This window comes from Xyrauchen texanus, chromosome 1 (genome assembly GCF_025860055.1).
Source record: "Xyrauchen texanus isolate HMW12.3.18 chromosome 1, RBS_HiC_50CHRs, whole genome shotgun sequence".
NCBI lineage: Eukaryota > Metazoa > Chordata > Actinopteri > Cypriniformes > Catostomidae > Xyrauchen > Xyrauchen texanus.
Genome location: NC_068276.1, coordinates 25,362,795 through 25,385,120, shown reverse-complemented (window position 1 = coordinate 25,385,120; position 22,326 = coordinate 25,362,795). Strand labels below are relative to the sequence as shown.

The 22,326-nt window shown below is 37.4% G+C and overlaps 1 protein-coding gene across 2 annotated transcripts in view; it reads left to right on the top strand.

Annotated features, from left to right (window-relative positions):
• The window catches only part of LOC127652586 (rhombotin-1-like), a 36,153-nt gene extending 20,020 nt beyond the window's left edge, over positions 1-16,133 (top strand). For both annotated transcript variants that reach the window (XM_052138851.1, XM_052138931.1), the window contains exons 2-4: positions 1,216-1,429; positions 11,766-11,891; positions 15,323-16,133. In XM_052138851.1, coding sequence (XP_051994811.1) covers positions 1,216-1,429; positions 11,766-11,891; positions 15,323-15,428 — 446 coding nt within the window. In that variant the 3' untranslated portion in view covers positions 15,429-16,133. The remainder of the gene's footprint in view (positions 1-1,215; positions 1,430-11,765; positions 11,892-15,322) is intronic.
• The last annotated feature ends 6,193 nt before the right edge of the window (positions 16,134-22,326 follow it).

Sequence of the window (22,326 nt, the reverse complement as noted above, 5' to 3'; positions counted from 1 at the left end):
TGATATTTATTGATTTTTTTTTTTATTTTTTATTTCTTCATTTGAGTATTGTAACTGTAAAATGGCTAATGCTTGAATCAAAGCCCTGTCCAGACAGAGACCAGATGTGTCTGTCTCTAAATAGGACTGGGGTTTTAATGGTTTGACGATCCACGGCTGATACACTGGCGATTGGGGGAGGAGGGAGAGGGTGTTGAAGGGGGTATCACATGGGGCTTTCTGAGAGAAATGTGTTTTGAAAGCAAAGAGCAAAAGAGAGGTATAGAGAGAGAGAGGGAGAGGGAGAGTGCTGGTTTAGCTGTGTGTTCTATTAGATGGATCAATAGCTCAGTGTGGGAGAGAGTGTCTTAAGAGCTGTTGTCCTGCGCTTTCAGCTGTGGCAGACCTGTTAGTGATGGCAGAGGGGTGCCGAGTGCCAGTGTTACCAGCTCTGGCCTGGGGGCGGCTTTTAGTCCACACACAAATGTCAGACCACAGATAGACTATTAGTGTTTAGTGCAGTTATTAAATGGACTTTATTTGTCCTTTAGGAGGCTAAAAGGCATGCTTAAAGGGGGGAGGGCTACATGACAGCAGGGCAGGGCTACATGACAGCAGGGCAGTTTAGCTTGTTTGGTTACTCTTCAATAGTTGAAATGCAGGAACGTGAGCGCAAGTGTTAAAAGAGATGGTGCTTTAGTGTGTATGTTTGTGTGTGTGTGGAAGGCACTTAGGCCAAACCATATCTCACTCGAAGCTGAGAGCAGTCTTGCGGTCAACAGTGCTCTAAAAGGTTAATGTTGATCTATACCAAACAATGCCCAGGAGAGGCTTTTATCATGGCCAACAGTTCTCATACTGATGAAATAGGGCCATGGTTAATCTTCAAAACAACATAAATACCTCTGTCAGCTATCTAAATGGAGCTGAACCTGTGGCATCCCAACACAGAGATGCATTCAAACTCCCATTAAACTGTATGTTGCAATCCAAAAATAACATCTGTTCTTTTGAGCTGGGGCAGCGATGGATGAATGTAGTCCAAAGTGACCTGCATGCCTATCTGCATGGAAGAGCATCCATGGCTAATGCATATGAAACAACCTGACATGGCTTGTTCTTTGGCCTGAGCTTCGGGGGTGCCGCCACCCTTATCAAAGGGCATGGAACATGAAAAGTCATGTTTAGCCAGGCAGTAAATCACAACCCTCTCTGTTTGTCTCCCTATCGCAACAGGTGTGCCGATGCTCTCCGTCCAGCCCAAAGGAAAACAGAAGGGATGCGCCGGCTGCAACCGTAAGATTAAAGACCGCTACCTGCTCAAGGCCCTGGACAAATACTGGCATGAAGACTGCCTCAAATGTGCCTGCTGTGACTGCCGCCTGGGGGAGGTGGGCTCCACCCTCTACACCAAAGCCAATCTCATCCTCTGTCGCAGGGACTATCTGAGGTAAGAACATGCTTGAGTCAAAGTACTACCACAGCAGAAAAGGGCTTGTTGCACCTCAGGCTTCATGACATTCAGAAAAGTACACCCTTGTCTAACGGGCGACGATTGCAACCTGTCCAATCTCCTGGGCCCTGTCTTTTCTTGCTCCTGTTATGTTTATCTGTGGGGTTAGCAGATAACTTTTTAGCTTGTAAATTATGTTTTAATGAGGTTGCTATACAGAAGTTTAAATGCTTGTGCTTTCCTCATTGTGGTGTGCCAACTAGACTCTGATTGCTACAATTAAATCCCATTTGTGAAAGTGAACAAATAGCTTTGAGAGGCATCTTGTGATTTTTGTTTGTTTAGCAGGTTAAGGTTTTTAAATGTTTACACGGATGTGACATCTTGCCCATTTGCAATGTTCAGTGATAAACTGCTGTTTGAGTTTGTTTGTGTTTGGACTTTCAGCTCACTCCAGGCAGCTGAGTGGCAGAACCACAGGTCTAAGATCCGTTTTGCCTCCTATCTCTGAGCCATCTGCTTGCTAAATTAAACATGATTATTTCCTGGGCGTTAAATCCCAGTCCCTGGGGTCTCCCAACCAGATCTAGCAATTTATACCCAAGCTGCTCTCCACAAGAGCCCCCACTGCTGGGGCTGTACTCAGCACTGCTGAGCCCTACCCTGTCAGAGTTGCAGTTTGGTTGTTGTCAATTAGCACCTCCCCCTTCGAGTCAGTGAAAATGCTCTCATTATTTACTCACCCTCAAGCCATACTAGATATGTATACATTTCTTTCTTCAGCAGAACACAAATGAAGATTTTTGGATAAATATTTCCATAAAATGTGCTTGCATTACATGAGGCAACTTGAACTTCAACCTAGTGTTCACTAGGTTCGTGCATACCACAGCTGGGTAGAAGCAACATTTTTTAGAATAAAAGTTTTAAATATTTACCTATTTCTTACATATACCTAGTGTTTCACTTCAGAAGACATTAATTAATTAATCCACTGGAGTCTGCTGGATTACTTTTATTGCTACCTTTATTTGCTTTTTTGAGCTTCAACATTTCATCACACATTCGATTGCATTGAATGGACAAACAGAGCTGAAATATTCTTCCAAAAATCTGTGTCTGTATTCTGTTAAAGAAAGTCATACACATCTGGGATGGCATGAGGGTGAGTAAATGATGAGAGAATTTTAGATTTTTGTGTGAACTATCCCTTTTAGATACTGTTGGAGTGACCTAACTGCTCATTAGGAAGACTGGAGGATTTGAAATAATGATAAAATAAACGGTAATGAAATTAAGTTTCCAATTAAGAAATAAAATTTCCACTACATGTTGCAAAACTGCAAAATTAAAATAAATAAATACAAAATTATTCTCTTAGGGTCTGTTCCAAAACTTACCTATTGGCAGCATCCTTACTAAAATTATGCCTCAGAAGAGAGTGATTTGGAACAAGCTACATAGGTGGCAACTTTGCGCATTATTCAAATAGAGCTCCTCACGCATAGCGCACGGGACACTCAACTTGCAAATTATTTCAATACAGGTGATGCAGGAGAAATGACGTGATCCTCTAGTGAGCCCAAATATGCATGGCAGACACATTTTGGGTATTTTTGTGTCTTCGGTTATATGAAACTTTTATTTGTCGATTCATTTCAATATTGAATGGATTATAAGTATATTTATATATCTAAATTTCTCTTGCTTCATCTGCCATCTTGCCTACCTAGAGAAGGATACATATGATGCTACCTTAGATTAGTTACGGCTGTCCTCGCGTTCACTGGCTTCATCTATCCTCTGCTCTCTACATTTGACACTTCTCACCGGAGCTTATGCTATGCCTACATCATACACCGGAACTCGACTCTCTCGTGAACCCGCGGACGGCCGTTACTGGAAGAAAAAGTTATAAATATGGATATTTCTTACAAAAATTAATCTCTTCGCTTCAGAAGGCCTTTATTAACCGCCTGGAGCTGTATGGATTTCTTTTTTGATGGATGGATGCTCTTTTTTTTGGGCTTCAAAATCTAAGGTACCATTCACTCCCATTATAAAGCTTGGAAGAGACAGGATATTTTAATATAACTCCGATTGTGTTTGGCTGAAAAAGAAAGTCATACACAACTAGGATGGCTTGAGGGTGAGTAAATTATGGGATCATTTAAAATTTTTTGGGTGAAATAACCCTTTAAGAGGCAGTATAATTAAGATACCTACCGTTTTGTACAGCATTCGCATCTGGAGCATGCCTATGATGTCTTTTGAAACAGCCCCTTAATCAGTTTTTGTCTAAACTACCTTAAAAACGGGATTTAATTGAGAAGCAAAATTACATAAGATGTTTTGTTTTCAGAGAAATTTAATAACATCTTGTGTGGTTTATGCCAGAAAAAGGTATGCAAAAAGCACTTGTCAATGCAGTAAGAAAAATCAACTTGTTTATTTACTGTATCTGGCTCCATTGGGATTTTTTTTTTCTTGTTTTAAGTGTAAACCTCACTGAATCTTATTTCATTGATCTTAGTACAAGACTAATGTCATTTTGCTTCTCAAGTAGCCAGAGTACAGAGTAAGAAATATATTTTGCAGTAAATAAAATCATCAGGCAGCTAATTCAGACCTTGGTATTGTGACCATTTGAGTCCCCTCGTTTGATTGGTTATTGTGGCAGGGCGGAGGGTGATGCCGAGTCGTGATTCTACACACTCGATCTCTTATCAGGCTAATCAAGCCTCCGAGAGGGATAAAGGCCGACTGCGGATGGGTTGTGCGAGAGATCTTTTACGGACATGTCCGTCATGTGTTTGTGTGTGTCTTTTGTTTAAGTTAATCATTAAAATATGATTTGTCGTCAAGCCGGTTCTCGCCTCCTCCTTTCCATTGAACTGCGTTACAGTTTTCATAGAGAATAAAAGTAGAGAATTATGGAGAATTACGGCACAAAACGAGCTTCCTGTTGCGGCTGTACTGGTACCGAGGTCCTAATGAAATTTAGCTCACTCATCTGCCGTTTAGCCCGTGAAAACAAGTGTGCTACTTAATTCCTGGAGATACTGGATATTAATTCTATTAAGGAACAAATTAAGTATCCCCCTCTCTGTGCAGACAGGGCAAGGCAGCTTCAGAGCGTGATTGAGATGCCATGTAGGGCGTCCCACCTAAACTTCATCTCCAGTGCACAGATGTGGAATCAGTCCGCTCGCCTTCAGTAATGAAGCTGAAATCTCACCCAGAATTAGCCTCCCATGCAGGGAGGCACTTCATTAAAGACGGGCAGGTGGATCAAACTTTTTTTTTTTTTTTTTCAGCTGGGTTTTTGGAGCCCTACCTTGCGCACATTAATTATGTGCAGTTCTCCTGAGTTTGTCCTTCAGGAGTACTGTAGAGCCATAATGACCCTCCTCCAACCCTTCCAACCAAACACACACCAGCCATCGCACAAACTAACTTCCTTACTAGATCAGTAAATGGTGGATTTATAAGCTTTTAGGCCTTTCTCTTCATTAGTGTGCACCGCAATAGATTAATGTGTTTTGCTAGGGTCAAGATTCCTTTGACCTCACCATCAAACTGCCAAAGAGCTTCTGTGTTTAATTGCATTGACCCCAGTCCTGAAATTATTGTATTTTTCTGAACCATTACATTACTTACATGAGTCATTTTACTAATCAAAGAGCAGTGCTTTTAATTGAAATATAAAGTAGATTACTCCTCTGCCTAATGATGACACATCCATTACTAGCCAACATGTGAGTATGATTAAAGAGGAGAGAAAACTCTCAGCAATCATTCAGTGTATTTTTGGTGGTCTCCTGAGCAAGCTTGACTATCGCCATGAGAAAGAAAAGAAACCAGTCATTTTGTTTAAGTGAAAACGCAATCCCTATATATTTACTGTATCTCATTTTGAAGAAACACCACTGTACCTAAACACACTTAGATGACTTGACCAATTCATGCATAAAGTTTGTGAATATCAGTCTCTTTGAATGCAAACAAAGGTTTTGAACAGCAGAAGTCCAATCACTGTGAGACATTAAACGGAAGGAAGTTGATTTTGTCTTCAGATGAGTTCTGAAGAAACACCAGAAGAGAAACACCTGTCTACACAGAGCCACAGGGAATTATACTGAACAATGAGCAAAGGCTTTCAGCTTGAATACAAAAGTTTAGTTAGACACAAAAAAGATTATGAAGGAAAAAGCTCTTTTCTGCTTTTTGTCTCACACTTTTTTTTGGTGAATTCATTGCGCTGGGGATTAAGATCTTCACTTATTGAATGAGCTATTAATAAGCTCTCAATTCACTGTAGCATTTCTTTAATGTTATTGTTAGTATCTGTTATTAAATGGACTTGTTTTCAAGAAAACTATTAAAAAGTTTGTTTTAATGACAAAAGTGAATTAAAATTATTCACAAATGACATTAGAGCCCTGGAAATCCTTTGGCACATTTTCCAAGGAATAACACATTAAATGGCCTTGCTGATAAAATGGTTGGTTTCACTTTATCTTGATTTATATTGCCTGAAAATCCAAGCCATTTTATTTCAAAGTTTGCTGGTGACCTTCCAAATGAGTTTCCGTAACCTCCTAATCCACTTAAATTAACCACCACTAAAGTCTCCATTTTGAGCCGGGCCATCACAGTACAGCAAAAACCTACTATTAAACCCAAGATTTCTTTACAGAAACCTGGTTATCTGTCTCAGTGTGTGTGTGTGTGTGTGTGTGTGGTGTTGGGGGGGTTAGGGGATAGAATATACATTTGTACAGTATAAAAATCATTGTCTATGGAAAGTCCCCATAAAACATGGAAACCATGTGTGTGGAGTTCCTCTGCTCTTAGACCAATCAAAAGTTTGCTGAATTTTCGCAAGCCTATAACAACACACTCAAACTGCCATTTCTGTACTTTCTGTGACCTGATTTAGAAAAGAAGGGAAAATGGGTCTTGTGATCTGTAACAACATGATGGACATGAGCCATAAGAAATTGTTCGAGATCCCTAGGGACTCCCGACCACCTTTTCAGTAGTGGGGCAGGATAACACAACATTGAACTCACAACTCCAGTTGCTTGCTCCAGCATTAAGGCATGACATTTGAAATGTGCTTGACCACAGTCTGTGTACTGTTCCCTTTTAGAGAACACGACTCTTCAGACACTTTAATCCTTCCTGCAGCCTCTGACCAAGTATGTGTCTGCAAACGTTAGGATTTATGTGGCCTGCTATCTGAGAACGTTTCAAAATCGAAGAATGACTGTCATATACATCTCACCCAGCATTCTCAAGATGCCAAACCACAGTTAAGCGTTGTCCTGTCAAATGCTGTGAATGCAAATGATTTGGCATAGTCTCCATTATATGCAAAGGTGGGTAGAGTAGCCAAAAACTTTACACAAGTAAAAGTACAATTACTTAAAAAAAACTACTCAAGTAGAAGTAAAATAATTATATAAATTACTAGAGTAAGAGTAACTGAGAATACTCTAGTAATTAGTTACTTTCACATAAAACGTAATGGATGTTTACACTCCTATATCCCAGTACATGATACACATTTAACATGCATTACAGAATAATTAATAATAATAATACTATTGATATTATTGTTAATAATGGAAATTGTCGTCATTCATCACCATGTTGTTCCAAACCCATATGACTTCCATTTATTTCTTCAGTGCATCAAGGTTTAGTTCACAATGCTCTCATTTTCTCACCCTCATGCCATCACAGATGTGTGTGACTTTTTTTCTAATGCAGAACACTAAGATTTTTAGAAGATCTCTGCTCTATTGGTCCATACAATGCAAGTGAATGGTGACCAGAAATTTGAAGCTCCAAAAAGCACATGGAGGCAGCATAAAAGTAATTCACCAGTGATTTTCAGAAGCAATATGGTAGGTGTGGGTGAGAAACAAATGTAATATATAAAGTGCCCAGTAGAAGGTGATATGCACAAAGAACTGAATCACCAAATACTCAAGAAGAATGTGAATGTGGACATTTATTAGTAAAAAAGGATTTAAATATTGATCTGTTTCTCACCCACACTTGTATCCCTTCTTAAGACAGATTGAACCAGTGTCATTTGAATCCATTTAATGTTGTTGCCTTTGTGCTTTGAGCTTCAGAGTTTTGGTACCCATTCACTTGCATTCTAGTATAAACTAACAGAGCTGAGATATTCTTCTAAAAATCTTTGTTCAGCAGCAGAAAAAAAAAAACACATCTTGGATGGCATGCGTGTGAGTAAATGAAGCAAGAATTTCCTATAAGGAGATGTTAGACAGAAAGCTAACCTTAATCATCATTTACTTTTCACTACATATTTTTTTTTTCACCTCCATATTTTGAAGAGGATGGTGTCTGAGACTGTCACTCCCTAACATTCTGTAACATCTTTTGGGCTCCACAGAATACAGAAAGTTTCATGGGGTTGGAAGAAAATGAGAGGGGGGAAATGATGATATAATATTAAAGACTGAACTATCACTTTAAGGATGCTTCTCAGATTTGAACGAATCCGTCAAGAAAAGTTTGGAAAAAAAATTCTATTATGGTGAAAAACTTCACGCAGTCCCAAGTTATATATAATGTTTAATTATACACGGAAGCAAGATCATGCTTCTGTTTATTATTTTACAGATTTTTTTGGATCTGCGTGAATTTAGTTGTGATGGTTCAGCATTGTCAGTGTCGAAAGAATGTATATTATTCCGTATTGTATTTGCACCTTTTTTCTGTGTTTGGAAGCTCGTTTTCCAGAGGACAAAGCAGCCCGTATCTGCAACCTTGCACATGCAGAAATGCTCACAATCGTGATCTGCCAAATGCGGATGTTTACAAGGATTTATACATTAGGCACTGATATGTTACAGCGCTGATATAAAAATTAAGGCTAAAAGAATCGATTCCTCGATTCTGAGGCATTGGGAATCGAGAATTTATTAGAAATGTTGGAATCGACTCCAACTGAATGTTTTTAATAAAACTGAAATGTATTGTTTGTATTGTATTTTATTCAGTATACAAAAGGTAGTGGGGAATTACTGTACAGTATATACATCTTTCTAAACAAGAACTCATGAATGGTAACAGACAATTTAAATGGTGCTATTTAGATTATTTTCGGTAGTTCTTTGTAGTGAGCTGTTTATTATGAGATTTATCTTTGCCTACCTTTTTTTTTTTTTTTTTTTCGGGATCAAAAAAGAATCCATTAAATGGTTTGGAATAGACTCTTTTGATCGATTCTAACTATTCCAAAACCAGGAATCGGAGTCAATTCCCAAATGTCTGGATTCGATGACTCTAATAAAAATGCGACTCTTAATGAGTCCATAAGAGCCCATAGTTACAAATTCACACTGAAAATGAATGAGCATCACCATGACACAAACAAGCCTACATTGTCACAATTATGTGGCGGAAAAACACGTCGGACAACCAGCCTACAACTCGTACTGTGTGAAAGAAAATGTTTCTTGTGTGGAAATACTTTGAACTGGGTGAAGGTGACAGCAGTGTTGCAATTTGTAAGCTTTGCACTGATAAAATGCACTTTGCAATTTTTCACAAACTACCTTAAAAACTGAACACTACTTGTTGAATTACTCTCCTGAAAGCTCGGCACAGCAAAGAATGATTCAATTGTTTAAGCCAAAGCAGAGGCTGCTTCAGCTAAAAAGGGAATATCGTCATCTTTCAGAATTCAATTAATGTGTTAAGAACATTAAAAAAAAATAAAAATCTTTCCAATGTAGTATTGAGCCGAACAGGAGGCTATTCAGATTTCAGTCAAGAATATGCTTTTTCAGTATTTGCAGGAAAAATATAGGCATAGAGTTAATTACATTTAGTATTTGTAAATAATTATCAGTGATTTGAAACAAGGTAGCATAAAAAGCAGAACCATTATCCGCATTGGCAGATGTTTTTGTAAATAATTTGAAATTGCTAATGGCACACAAATTTTGTATCTGTGCATACCTATAATAAATTAAAGATTATAATATTAAAGAAAATAATAATTATTCAAACGGACAATGTACATCATACGCAATAATTTTTTGGAGCTACTTGTAAATACACTTTAGTATTACTGTTATAATTACAGTATATGTAATGTACACAGACACTATAATGTAAAGGATAAACTTGTAAATAACTTTTATAGTCACTTTGTTACAAATTCTGCACTGACCTTGGAATAAAGCTGCAGTCTGATAACCATTATTTTAATAAGCTGAAGTCTTTGTGAGGCAACACCTCGTTGGGCTTGCACGGCCTACTCTGTGTCAGAGTTCTACATAAACACTTTTTACTGGAGCAGTAACCCAATCTAACATGGCTATTTTTAACACCTCGCCTATCTGATATAACAACATGCCCTCTCCCACCATAAGACTGCTCTCGGCTCGAGTCTGTTGCTCTAATTAACAGCAAGGTCTGCTGGATAGATACTGCCGGTGACACGGGGCGAGCAGTCGGGAGAGACAAATATGGACTCACAGCAACTTTCTTCAGTTTCTCCCTATTTCTAAAGTTAAGTCCTTAACTTTACAAGAGCATTTCAAACTGTGAGAGCGGTACCCTGACTTAGCCTGAGTCCCCTTCTCAATGTCTTCCTGTGTGCATTGCATCTCTGTTCTGCATGATATACACTGGTGGCCAAAGGTTTGGAATAATGTTCAGATTTTGCTCTTATGGAATACATTTTGTAACTCTAACCTTTTTTCTGTTTCAAAAGTGGATTTTTCTTGGCAATTCTTCCCATAAGGCCTGCACTCCTGAGTCTTCTCTTTACTGTTGTACATGAAACTGGTGTTGAGCAGGTAGAATTCAATGAAGCTGTCAGCTGAGGACATGTGAGGCATCCATTTCTCAATCTAGAGACTCTGATGTACTTATCCTCTTGTTTAGTTGTACATCTGGCCTTCCACGTAGCCAGTTGTGCTTTGTCTTTGAAGACTTTAGTGTACACATGTGTATGAAATCTTCAGGTTTTTTTGGCAGTTTCAAGCATTGTATAGCCTTCATTCCTCAAAACAATGATTGACTAACAAGTTTCAAGAAAAAGCTGTTTCTTTTATGACATTTATCTGATATTGTCTTTAAGACATGCCAGTCTGTTGCATACTGTGACAACTCAAAGTCAATGTTAAGCTTCATTTAACAAACCAAATAGCTTTCAGCTGTGTTTGATTTAATGGCAAGTGATTTTCTAGTAACAAATTAGCAATTTAGCATGATTACTCAAGAATAAGGTGTTGAGTGATGGCTGCTGGAAATGGGGCAGATTTTGATTTGATCAAAAATGACTTTTCAAATAGTGATGGTGCTACATTTTTACATCAGTAATGTCCTGACTATACTTTGCGATCAGCTGAATGCCACTTTGGTGAATTAAAGTAGCAATTTCCTCACAATCTGTCATTTTTTTTTTTAACTATTGCTGCCAGTGTATATCTATATCTCTTTGAATCTCCAAATTAAATATCGGAGCAAGGGCTTTGAAAATGAAAATGTAAATCCGACGTCTGTTGCTGTGGAGGAAAGCGATCTGCCTCAATGCCTCATGTTCTGTTTGTGACCTTGACGGTTTGCCTCCCATCTAATAAGCTTAAACAAACAGCTGAGAAATTTGAGTTGTGTGTCCCTTTCTGTGCTTCAGCGAGCATCTACTTACCTCTCAAGGTTATGTACCTCAACAACCAATCCCCCTACCAAACCACCACCCATGTCTCCCTCAGCTTTTAGCAGGTCATGGGTAAAAAAAGAAGAAAAAGAGAGGTAATGAGAGAAGAGGAAAGGAGGATAGAGGCAGTATCCTTGCAAGGGGAATCTTTTGAACTTTTGACTACATTATAGTATTTGTCTACATAGTACTATATTATAGTATTTTACTTGTGTAAAATACAGCTGGCTTTGGTCTAAGCAAAGTCTCATTAGTAACTGGATTTAAAAGCAAGAGGGGAAAACCTTTGAGCAGTTCAATTGCTCTCCTCAGACCTGTTTTCATGCTTTTGCAATGTGCTTGGCAAAAACTCTTTGAAGAATGGGATTAGAACCATGTGATCATTTTAATTAGATCATTAGCTAAGAATTAACATCTAGGTTTGTACTGTCATTAACAAAAAAGTCTTAATTTGTGCCAAGCTGGATTTACGTATTACATTCGATGTTCAATTTTTATTTTATTTTTTATTTTTTTATCATCTTTGGTTGTTTTCTTGCCTTTTTTGGTTAGTTTCTAGATCGCATAAAGACTAAGAAAGGTAATGGTGAGTGACTGTCTGTGTTCTCTCTCTCGCAGGCTCTTTGGTACGACGGGGAACTGCGCAGCCTGCAGTAAACTGATCCCAGCCTTTGAAATGGTGATGAGGGCCAGAGATAATGTTTACCATTTGGACTGTTTTGCATGTCAGCTTTGTAACCAGAGGTAAGAAAAGAAAGAGATCAAAACAAGATCATACTCTGTCTGCATTTCTAGATTTGAAAGAAAAGACAATTCTGCAAAGTTAATAACTTGCACAAAAAGCTATTAATAAAGCTATAGGCTTTACATAGTCTTTGATTGACCCATTCTTTTTGCATTTATAATAAATTAGCACCTTTACACTGTGCTTTCCATCAAGAACCAGTCTGGTACGTGTTTTGTCCTGGTTTGTTTGTGACTAGAAGCAGGATTATAGGTTTGAGTTGAGTGAAATTAGCCAGCGCTTTAGTGGTGATGCTGTTGCCAGACCAATACCAAGCCTGATCAAACTGTGAATGCCTTATTGAACGTAGTCAGCCCGAAAGCTCTTACTCAATACACAGCCAAGCTGAGCACGCAGCTATGTGTCTCGCCGAGGGAATTAAGCGGCCAGCCGAATGAACTTTTCCAGGATCATCCCTCCAAACATTTCTGGGAAGCAAAAGAGTGTGACAGTGTCTTTAAATGCTTTAGTGTGTGTGACCTACTACCAAAAAACACTTGTGTCATTCCCTAAAGCCTTTATACATACACACTCTAGACTCGTAGAATACCAAACACCTTGCTGTATACATGCTCAAACTCCATTTTAAGACAGATACCTCAAATACAATAATTTTCAGCAATGTTAGGGGGTAGAATAAATGGAGTACAGCTTCCTCTAAAGAATCTGGATGATTTGTGCTATGTTAAATTGATACATAGGTATTGCTAAAGTGATAGTTCCCCCAAAATGTACAATTTAGTCATTTACATACCCTCATGGTGTTCTAAACCTATATGACTTGCTTTTGTGGAACACACAAGGAGATGTTAAGCAGAATGTAAGACCTTTGTTTCGCTTTCATTGCATCTTGAGGGTAAGTAAATGATGACATGATTTGAATTTTTGTTGAACTATACCTTTAATGTAGAATGATTAATGAAGAAATGCTCCAATCAAACAAAATAAAGCATCTGGTAGAAAGAAGGAATAAATAGTCAGTGGCACATTTGGCGAGCACCAGGTGTGTAATAAAGTTTGGTGAGTGAAGACTCGTCGCTAACAAATGGTGCATGAGGAGCCCAGATTTCCCATGCTCCTCTCTGCTATGCTCTGTTCCTCTGCCAACACACCACATTGGTGTGGCACTGATTGATAAGAAACAACATCATGGGCAAAGCTTCTATCATTGCTGCTCTATTGTCCATACAGCATTCATGGCTTTCATATGCTAACTTATCAAATGTAAAAATGCAGTTCACACATGGAATGTTTTTCTCTTTAATTGGCATGAAATTTCATGGGAAGTTTTTTGGAGGCTAACAATTTATTCTTTGGCACCAAGCCCCAACATAGGGAAAACAAGCTCGTTGGTAGAGTTCCCTTCGAAACTGGTGTTGTGCCTTTTCCCTGGGAAGTGGAATGGTGGCATGATTTCATTGATTGTCCTGCTTTGAAAAAAGCCATTTGGTTTTGAAAACTACTTTAATTTAAAGCTGCGCCTTATTGCTGTGTTACAAGAGACTTTGAGGCCACCATTCAAACAATAGGGTATGTGATGCCAGGAAGCTACAGTAGCAAGTAAATGCAGTGATGTCGGAGACCGTTCATGGCATTGATTGTTCATTTACCAACCTAGTCTTATAGAATCACGTTACCATTAGGGATGTGCACGGATACTCGGCGAGTTCCAAGCCAAAAAAAAATGGTTTTCCGGCAGAGTTTGGGACATTTTTTCAAATATAGGGCGAGTCAGGGGGTGTTCAAACATGTTTTTGTGTGCTTCTGCACTGTTTTTCAATATAGTTTTAACACGCTGTACAGAGACGTCTTTGACTGTTTTGCTGAATCTCACTTTTTTTTTTCTTTCAGCATATTGTACAAGATCACTTAATTTTTAAACATAAAGTAAAGTTAATTACTTTTCAAAATCTCTAAAAATGCATCTCAAAACACCAGCTTTGTATCATTCGATGTGCTGCATTCTGAAGAAGTTCAGGTTGCAAAAAGGGGCTTCATGTGACTGACTGTTACACCATTAAACCTGATTCCAAATAGTTTTTCACAGAGCAGTTTCAGCACTTAAGCGGTAAGACTGTTTTTTCAATTTTGCTCTGTGCATTTTTACACAACGATACTTACACAAGTTCAACACCATTTGATTTTAAACCATTTAAAAAAAGCTTGAAGTACATCTTCTTTTACAAGCCGCGTCAATAGGTGGCAGCATGCCTTAACAAACCTCACAAGCAGCGCAGCCCCAGAATGAGAACTGATCACTTGGGAGGAAGCACAACAGAATCTTGAGACATGATTTTCAAAATATATAAACTTTTAATTTTACAGAACATCCTAAAAATGTGCCGTTTATGATGCTGAATACCAGTGAGACACTCCAAATGTGTCCATCTTGCACACAAGAATGCATGTTGTGAGAACTGGTCATATTGATTAACTCGATGCAAAACAGATTGCTGTCAGCTGTAGGCTTGTTCAATTTTATGAGAATAAAACGCAATATATTGAGTTCTTAATACACTTTTAGTATTGTCTAATCAATGCTTTATTCATCTGCCACAATAATGCAATTTATTTCAAGCTGACTTTCAATCCATATAAGAAATTTATTGTAGGCCCTACATAATATATTTATAAATATTTGAATTATGTATTTTTTCTATTATCTTTATTTGGGGTCTTTTCTCAGCAAATATTGATGTATGCAATTAATGTGATTAATCGCCATGTCATTCATTTGATAAATTAACATTTTGACAGAAAATGTTGATGGACCTCTTGCACACATCAAGAGTAAAAGGGCAGATGATAATTCATAAACGCTTAAAATGATGTGGTTGCTTCTGCATTTCACATTTACTTTGTATAACACTATCGGTAGGTTTAAGGTTTAGTGTATTGAGGTAGGTGTAGTTCTTTTGATCTCACATTTGAGAATGTAACTCATTTAGCACCACTCAGTGGACATTTCTCCTCAATACTACCGCGATTACATATAAGGACCACGTAGTATCATTTTGCAGGAATATCAGCACCGTCACAGAATATTTATGCAAACAGGGTGCGTAAACGACATCAAAACATAAAATGTTTATAAACCAATTTCACACCAAAACTATTCACACTTGAGTCCAATGTAAAATTTTCGTCATTCCCTGCAAAAATCTCATACCTAAATTGTTTGCCATCCAAATAAAAAAACACCCTAACAATTAAAAACAGACAGAACTCAGTTGTATGTGCGAGTTCATAGAGATGTTCGGTTTCATTTTTTAAATCTGCTATAGCCCTTTTTTTCATGCTAAAAATGTTTGACTTGGTGTGAATAGGACTTGTCTGCTTCAAGAGAAAACCCTTATTTGTTAACCCACACGTTTGTTTGGTTCTCTTGCAGGTTTTGCGTGGGCGATAAGTTTTTCCTAAAGAACAACATGATTCTGTGTCAGATGGACTATGAGGAGGGCCAGCTAAACGAGAGCTTTGAGACACAAGTTCAATAGCCAATCAAACAACTGCAGCGGCAGCTCTCGTTCCACACATGCATACACAAGCTTATGTGCGATGGATGTTCTGCTGCACTCAGAGAGAAGAGCATCTTTCTGCTTGCCTGCAATACTTTTTACAGTAAAAGTCCAATTGGTCCCTGAGGACTCAGTTGTAAATGTACTATTTTTGGCCCTTCCTGTCCCCAACACTGAGCAGTTACACGTTTGGATGTACAGTTGTGCCTGCTTAGTTGAGCACTGTATTGCCTGTATGGTTTTTGTGATTTGTTTTTCTGTTTTGGTATCGCTCGCTCTCTCTCTCGATCTCACTCTTTCTCTTTCCAACTCTCTCGTTCTCTGTCCCTCTCTCTTTCTCCCCCTCTCTCTTTCCAATGCTCTCATTCTCTCTAATGCCTCTCTGAGGGTATGTACAGTCTGTTTTTCTGTATATATAAACTGGAACATTTATTTTATGAAACTGTAATGCAATTTTATTACCAGTGTGAATTAAAAAGATTCTTAAATGTTCATAGTTGAGTTTGTCTTCTGATCCCAAAACCAAAGTTTGAAGAGGCCGGCCCACGTATCGACCATTTAATTATTGAACTCTTAAAGTGGCTGAAGCATCAAAAACATTTATGAAACCACAACGAAAAAATTAATTATAACAATTTTATATACAGAAATGGCTTAATGTAACAGCATATTTTAATTGCTGATGGACTAATAAATTGTTTTGAGAGAAATGAAATAAGGTCTTATTTCGAATAAAGCAAATGAATTAAAAAAACTCTGTCACTGTGTTGTTGTACACTACCTGTATATAAATCACAGGTCTGTTATAAAATCATCTGATTCTGACTGAAGTCATCATAAATACTCTGCTAGCATGAGGTCTTTAATATTCATTTGTATTCATATAGTCACTATGTTCTCATCACCACTGGTGACTATAGCAATTATCAGTGTTGATCAAATTAATTTCCACACATGTCTGACACTTTAGAACACATTTTTCAAAATATAACAAGGTTTTCAATACAAGGACTCCTAAAGAAATGTTGTCTGGAGAAAAAATAACAGCCTGCTATTCCTCCCGGATGCTAACGGAGCAATTTGTCATGCCACTGTGTGTGTGTGTGTGTGTTTTTTTTTTTTTTCCTGGTACAAAGGCATTGTGAGTTAAACTGCTCTCTCAAAAGCAGTGTATATCCAAATGGCTTTCATGAACAAAAGAAGTGCAATTAAAGGATTGCGACTGAGGTGACACAATCTTCTGTCCCATTACTTTTGATTTTCATCTGTTGGTGGTAATTCTTCTTTCTATGAGCTCTGAACCGCAGGAGAGCTGCTTCACGAAGGATCTGCCATTTAAAGCAATTAGTTTCATTCATTGTGGGGAAGAAATGGGAAGGGAATCAGTTGGGGTTGTAAAGCATATTGAAATTTCATTTACAGATGTCCAATACTTAAAGCAGACTCTTTGCTATAGTTTCACTAAATGGAGCCTTTCATGCTATTCATACGAAAACTCTTCCCATTTCCCAGAGTACTTTGAAAACTTCCAACTTAAAAGGGCATAAAGTAATAAAAAAGAACAAACATGAAATCCAAACTGATTTTTTTTTGTTGTTAAAGGCTGTCTACAAAGCTGAGACAAATTGTCAATTTTTAAGGCGCATTTATGACCATTTCCACGACTTTTCTGTCCCTCAAGTGACACCAAACCAAATTAATGGTAAATTAAAAATAATGATTGTTTTCAAACAGGCTTCACGGACACACCTCAGCCAGCCATCGATTGGAAAACAGATATTCCAATACTGCCTCATACTCATACCATTGGTTGAGTCAAAGTTGCTGTGTTGGACTTGTCAGGATGCTCAAACAAACATAACAAAGTTTTGATTGTATCACATTAGGGGTGTAAAGATTCACTCATCTCATGATTCGGTTCGGCCCATGATATTTTAAACAAGCCTGAATCAAGATTTACATGTATTATTATTATTATTATTATTAATCATTTTAAAACATATTCAAAACAGTTCCTTTAAAACTTAACTAAAAATATTGCTCATTAAAGGGCATTATGATCCATCAGATATGGACTGATTAAAAGATAGAGAAAATAAAAAACTGAAATATTAATAATTCTGCTTATCAGAAAATACAGAATTATGTTACATTCATATGCTTTCACACTGTCACTTATTACATACATTTAGAATAATCTAAATTAATATTTATCAATTTTATTTTTCTAAAATATTACTGTCACTGGTTACATTAAAATATTATTTTCAAAAAAGTTTTTTTTATAGAAATGAACACTTCTCTAGTTAAATAATGAAGGCTCTACCTAAATTTACTGAAGAAATCGAATTAGACATTTGACATTAGGATTATATTCCCCCCATATAATTATTATACATAATATTCAGCATTATAAACCGTAGATATATATAATATATATAGCACTATCATTATATCTCTGTAAACTTTCATTTTCTCTAGTACAGAGCAGATGCTCTCTCCAGCTCCTGGTGCTCAATGTATTTTTTGCTTACATGGTGAGGGGCAGTGGCATAACTACAGGAAGTGCAGGGTGTGCCCAGTGTGAGACTGGGCCTGCGACAGCCCCCCAAAAGGAAACAACTGAAGGCGAAATTGGCTGAGGGAGGAACACCCTCCCCCTTCAGAAAGCGAAAACAAACAGGTGCTCTGCACTGGGGCCCATTAGATACAAGTTACACCACTGGTGAAAGGAAAGCATCTAAAAAACAAAAGGCTCTGATTATTATACTGTGCTTTCACAGATGTTACGTATTATATCATATATTGTAGAACGTTTACCTTAAAGATTCAGATAGATCGCTGACTCTTGAGTGCTTCTGTCTGAGTGAAGTGCATGTGCATCTCAGTAGCAGCAATGCAGCAATATGATATGATCAATTTGATCATAACGCAGTTCTGATTGCAGTGTTTCAATATAATCCCTTCCCATGTGTAAACTGCAGTTGCAGTACACTTAAATCAATTATAGAGCTAATCAACAGCCAGTGATTCATCTGAATCCTTATGGTAAATGAACGATGGAGGCTTGTGCTTCTTCAAATAACATCATGATTTAAAATGTAACATCCATAACACATAACTATGGTTATTAAGAGAAATAATGAATCATATATCATACCAACACATGATGCATAGGCCTATGCTGACTCCACTGTCTGTTGTTTTATATCGCAATTACTTTTTTTGAACACACGATGCAAACCGTTGCATTTCTGTAACATGATATAGCCTGGCAATATATATAAGTTCACCCCTAGTGGCACAGGGCTACAGTGTTTACACACTTTTCCAACCTATCAATGGCTCATTTCAACCTGGTCTCTTTGAATCACATTACTACCTACATTTTAGCTAAATCATTTTCATGTCACTTGTTGTACATACCGCAGCAGTTTAAAACCAGTTTAAAAGGTTTAGGTTAAAGAGGTAGGCTATATCAATAGAGCATTAGAGGAATAGTTCATCCAAAAATGAAAATTCTCTCATCGCTTACTCACACTCATGACATTTTTGCTTTTTTCTAGAAATAGGTTTCTTACCTTCACCTATTATATCACTTCTGAAGATATGGATTTAACCACTGGAGTCATATAGATTTCTTTTCTGCTGTCTGTATGAGATTTTTGGTCCTTCTGAGTTCTGGCCACCATTCACTTGCATTGTGAGGACCTACAGAGCTGAAATATTCTTCCAAAAAGAAAGTCATACACATCTGGGATGGCATGAGGGTGAGTAAATGATGAGAGAATTTCATTTTGGGGTGAACATAGAAACAAAATTCACACATCACCTTCAACTTTTACTCTGTTAGATTCTGACTGTAATAATATTTAATTTCATATAAAAATAATATGCATTTTATCTTTTACAATATTAGATTACCATAAATATTGTTGTTTCACCATTCTTTTTTCATAAACAAACTTTTAGTTTGTTAGCACACACAAAGGTAGGAAAGAAATAAAGGAAAACACCCAGACAAATACATGCGCACAAACACAAAACTAAGCAGTAACATTCCACTCTCAAAGAATGGATTGACATCTAATCAGAACAATGAGGATAAAACTGCTCATTTTCACAGGTGCACACATACACTGGGCACATGTGAACATAACAGGCCATCAAGTGGAAGAATAAAAGCACCCAAACAATTGCCAAATCATCATAAACTTTTAACGGCGTTCCCCACCTGCATCAGAAAGACATTTATAACCACACATGGACAACATGTGGATTTTGACCTTTAGGCCAGACACCGGCATACAGTTTCCACCCAAATTGTTGAGAATGGGCTTATATTGTGTATGAAGGAAGACTTTCTGGAAACAGCAACTCCAGCAGAGAAGCAGACCAGCGACATCATTTGCTAACAAATAAATCAAGTGTACAATGTGCATTAATTAGAAATTCATTAAAAATTCAGACTCACCGGCAGGTGTGCAAATAAAGGATTAGCGAGACAGCAATTACACCGCATAAGTGTACCTTTTAATTGCAGCTCCTGGATTGATTTACTGAGGGAGACAATCAGCCTCTGTGCAAGATGCCTGATTGCTCATTTTCGAGAAAAATAATGAGGAAAAGACTACATAAACAACTACACACCCAGATCATCCCCAGCTGCAGCATTACCTCACACACACATCTGCACCCACAAACACCCATCGCACATTAATGATGATTTAAATGTGAAATGTGTGTAATTAAAACTACAGGTCAGTGCCATAGTGCATTTCTCTGTGCAGTCACCACTAGATGTGTGTTAAATCTTGACCTAAAAAGAAAATTCCATGCAGCATTAAATAAAATGTTGAAAGAACAAATGTTTATCTTAAAGTTCATAAAACGTCTTTATTTAAACACTGGACCTTAACGATTACTTCATTTTCTAATTTTAAACCATGACTTACACTGCACACAAATAACTATTGGCATTATATTCATGATGTTAATCAGAGGGGAACTGGCCCCCACTGTGCGTCTGGTTTCTCCCAAGGTTATTTTTCTCCATTAACCAACATCTTATGGAGTTTTGTGTTCCTTGCCACAGTTGCCTTCAGCTTGCTCACTGGGGTTATAAATACAATTATTATTTAATTTTTATACACAATTTACAATCATATTTAATCTTACTAGACATAAGACTAGATATTACAGTTTTCATTTTTTGTTAATGCATGATTTCCTGCAAAGCTGCTTTGAAATGGTGTGTGTTGTGGAAAGCGCTATACAAATAACAATTAATTGATTTGTCTTGACTTGACCCAAAAAAATTGCTTCATGTGGTAACTTCTAAATTGAATGGTAAATCAAAAACATAATTTTACAACTGAATTATTTGAGCACTGAATCAACCTAAATTCAAAAGGTTATACTTACAAAACAAATTTTAAGGGTTACATCAGGTAACATTAAAATTAAATCTCTCTCCTCATTTACTCACACTCATGTTGTCCCAAACATTTGACTTTCTTTCGTCTGCAGAACACAAAGAAAGATATTTTAGGAAGAATGTAGGATGTGTCCATACAATGTAAGTCAATAGGGTCCAAAACTCCAAAGTCAATTGAGGTTCAAGCTCCAAAAAGGACATAATGGCAGCATAAAATTAATCCACACATTTTGAGTTGTTTAATTCATGTCTTCTGAAGCGATGCGATCGCTTTGGGTGAGAAACAGATACAAATGTATGTCCTTGTTTACTAAAAATCTTAACATCCATCCTAATTTAATATTTGGTGCAGGCTACAAGAAGGAAATGCTTTGACGCTTCAGGTACTCTGGTATTCAATCTCGCAACTCTGTCATTTTATCTCACATCTGCATTTTCAAAATACCCCACTGGACGTGAAAACCACAAACCTGACTTCGAATGCCAACATTTATAGTGGTTATGTCTTAAATTTGGTCTGTTTCTCGTCCAAAGCAATCGCATCGCTTTAGAAGGCATGTCTTTCTCTATGTCTCTGTTATGATTAAGGCCCTGTTTCGACAAAGGTCATAACAGATGATTTGGTTGGCTATACAGACTATGCTGTCTCTTGATTATATACTGTAATATATATATATATATATATATATATATATATATATATATATATATATATATATGTATTAGGGCTGTCGATTTAATGCGTTAATTCAGTGCGATTCATTTAACAAAAAAATGACGCGATAAAAAAAATTACGCAATTAATCGCATGCTCACGGACCATAATAAGGAAGATTCCTGAGAAATGCAAGCTTGTAGTACCACCTGTTTACTCCAGAGGGCAGTAAGTGATATTTCAGCTGTATGAGCAACGCACAGTTTATACAGTGAAGAAAACACTTCAGTAGGCAGAACACAAACATGTGTTACGTTCTTGCATTCAAAACACTCGAAGGAGCGCAAATGCGATCTAAGGGATCTCAAGATGTGTTTAAAGATTTAGTATTAAACTATATTTAACTTGAAACAGTGACCTAAACATTTTATGTTTATGATGCATCACACACGAGATGTCTGATGCAGGTGTACATTGATGGGTTCTTAAACAAGCCCTCATAATAAATCTCCAACTGATTGACAAATTAATTTGTGAAATGGATTGCTGTGAACTGTATGCCAATGATTGACTTATGATCAATAATATGGTAGTAAACAATACGTTTGGTTACGTATGTAACCTCCGTTCCCCGAGGGAGGGAACGACACGTTGTGTCGGAGAAGCGACACTAGGGGGTCTCTCTTGAGCGCCGATATTCACCTCTGATCTTATTGAAAAGGGCCAATAGGAGTTGGCAGTCAGTATTTGCATACCCCGCCCCCGGACATACAGGTATTTAAGCG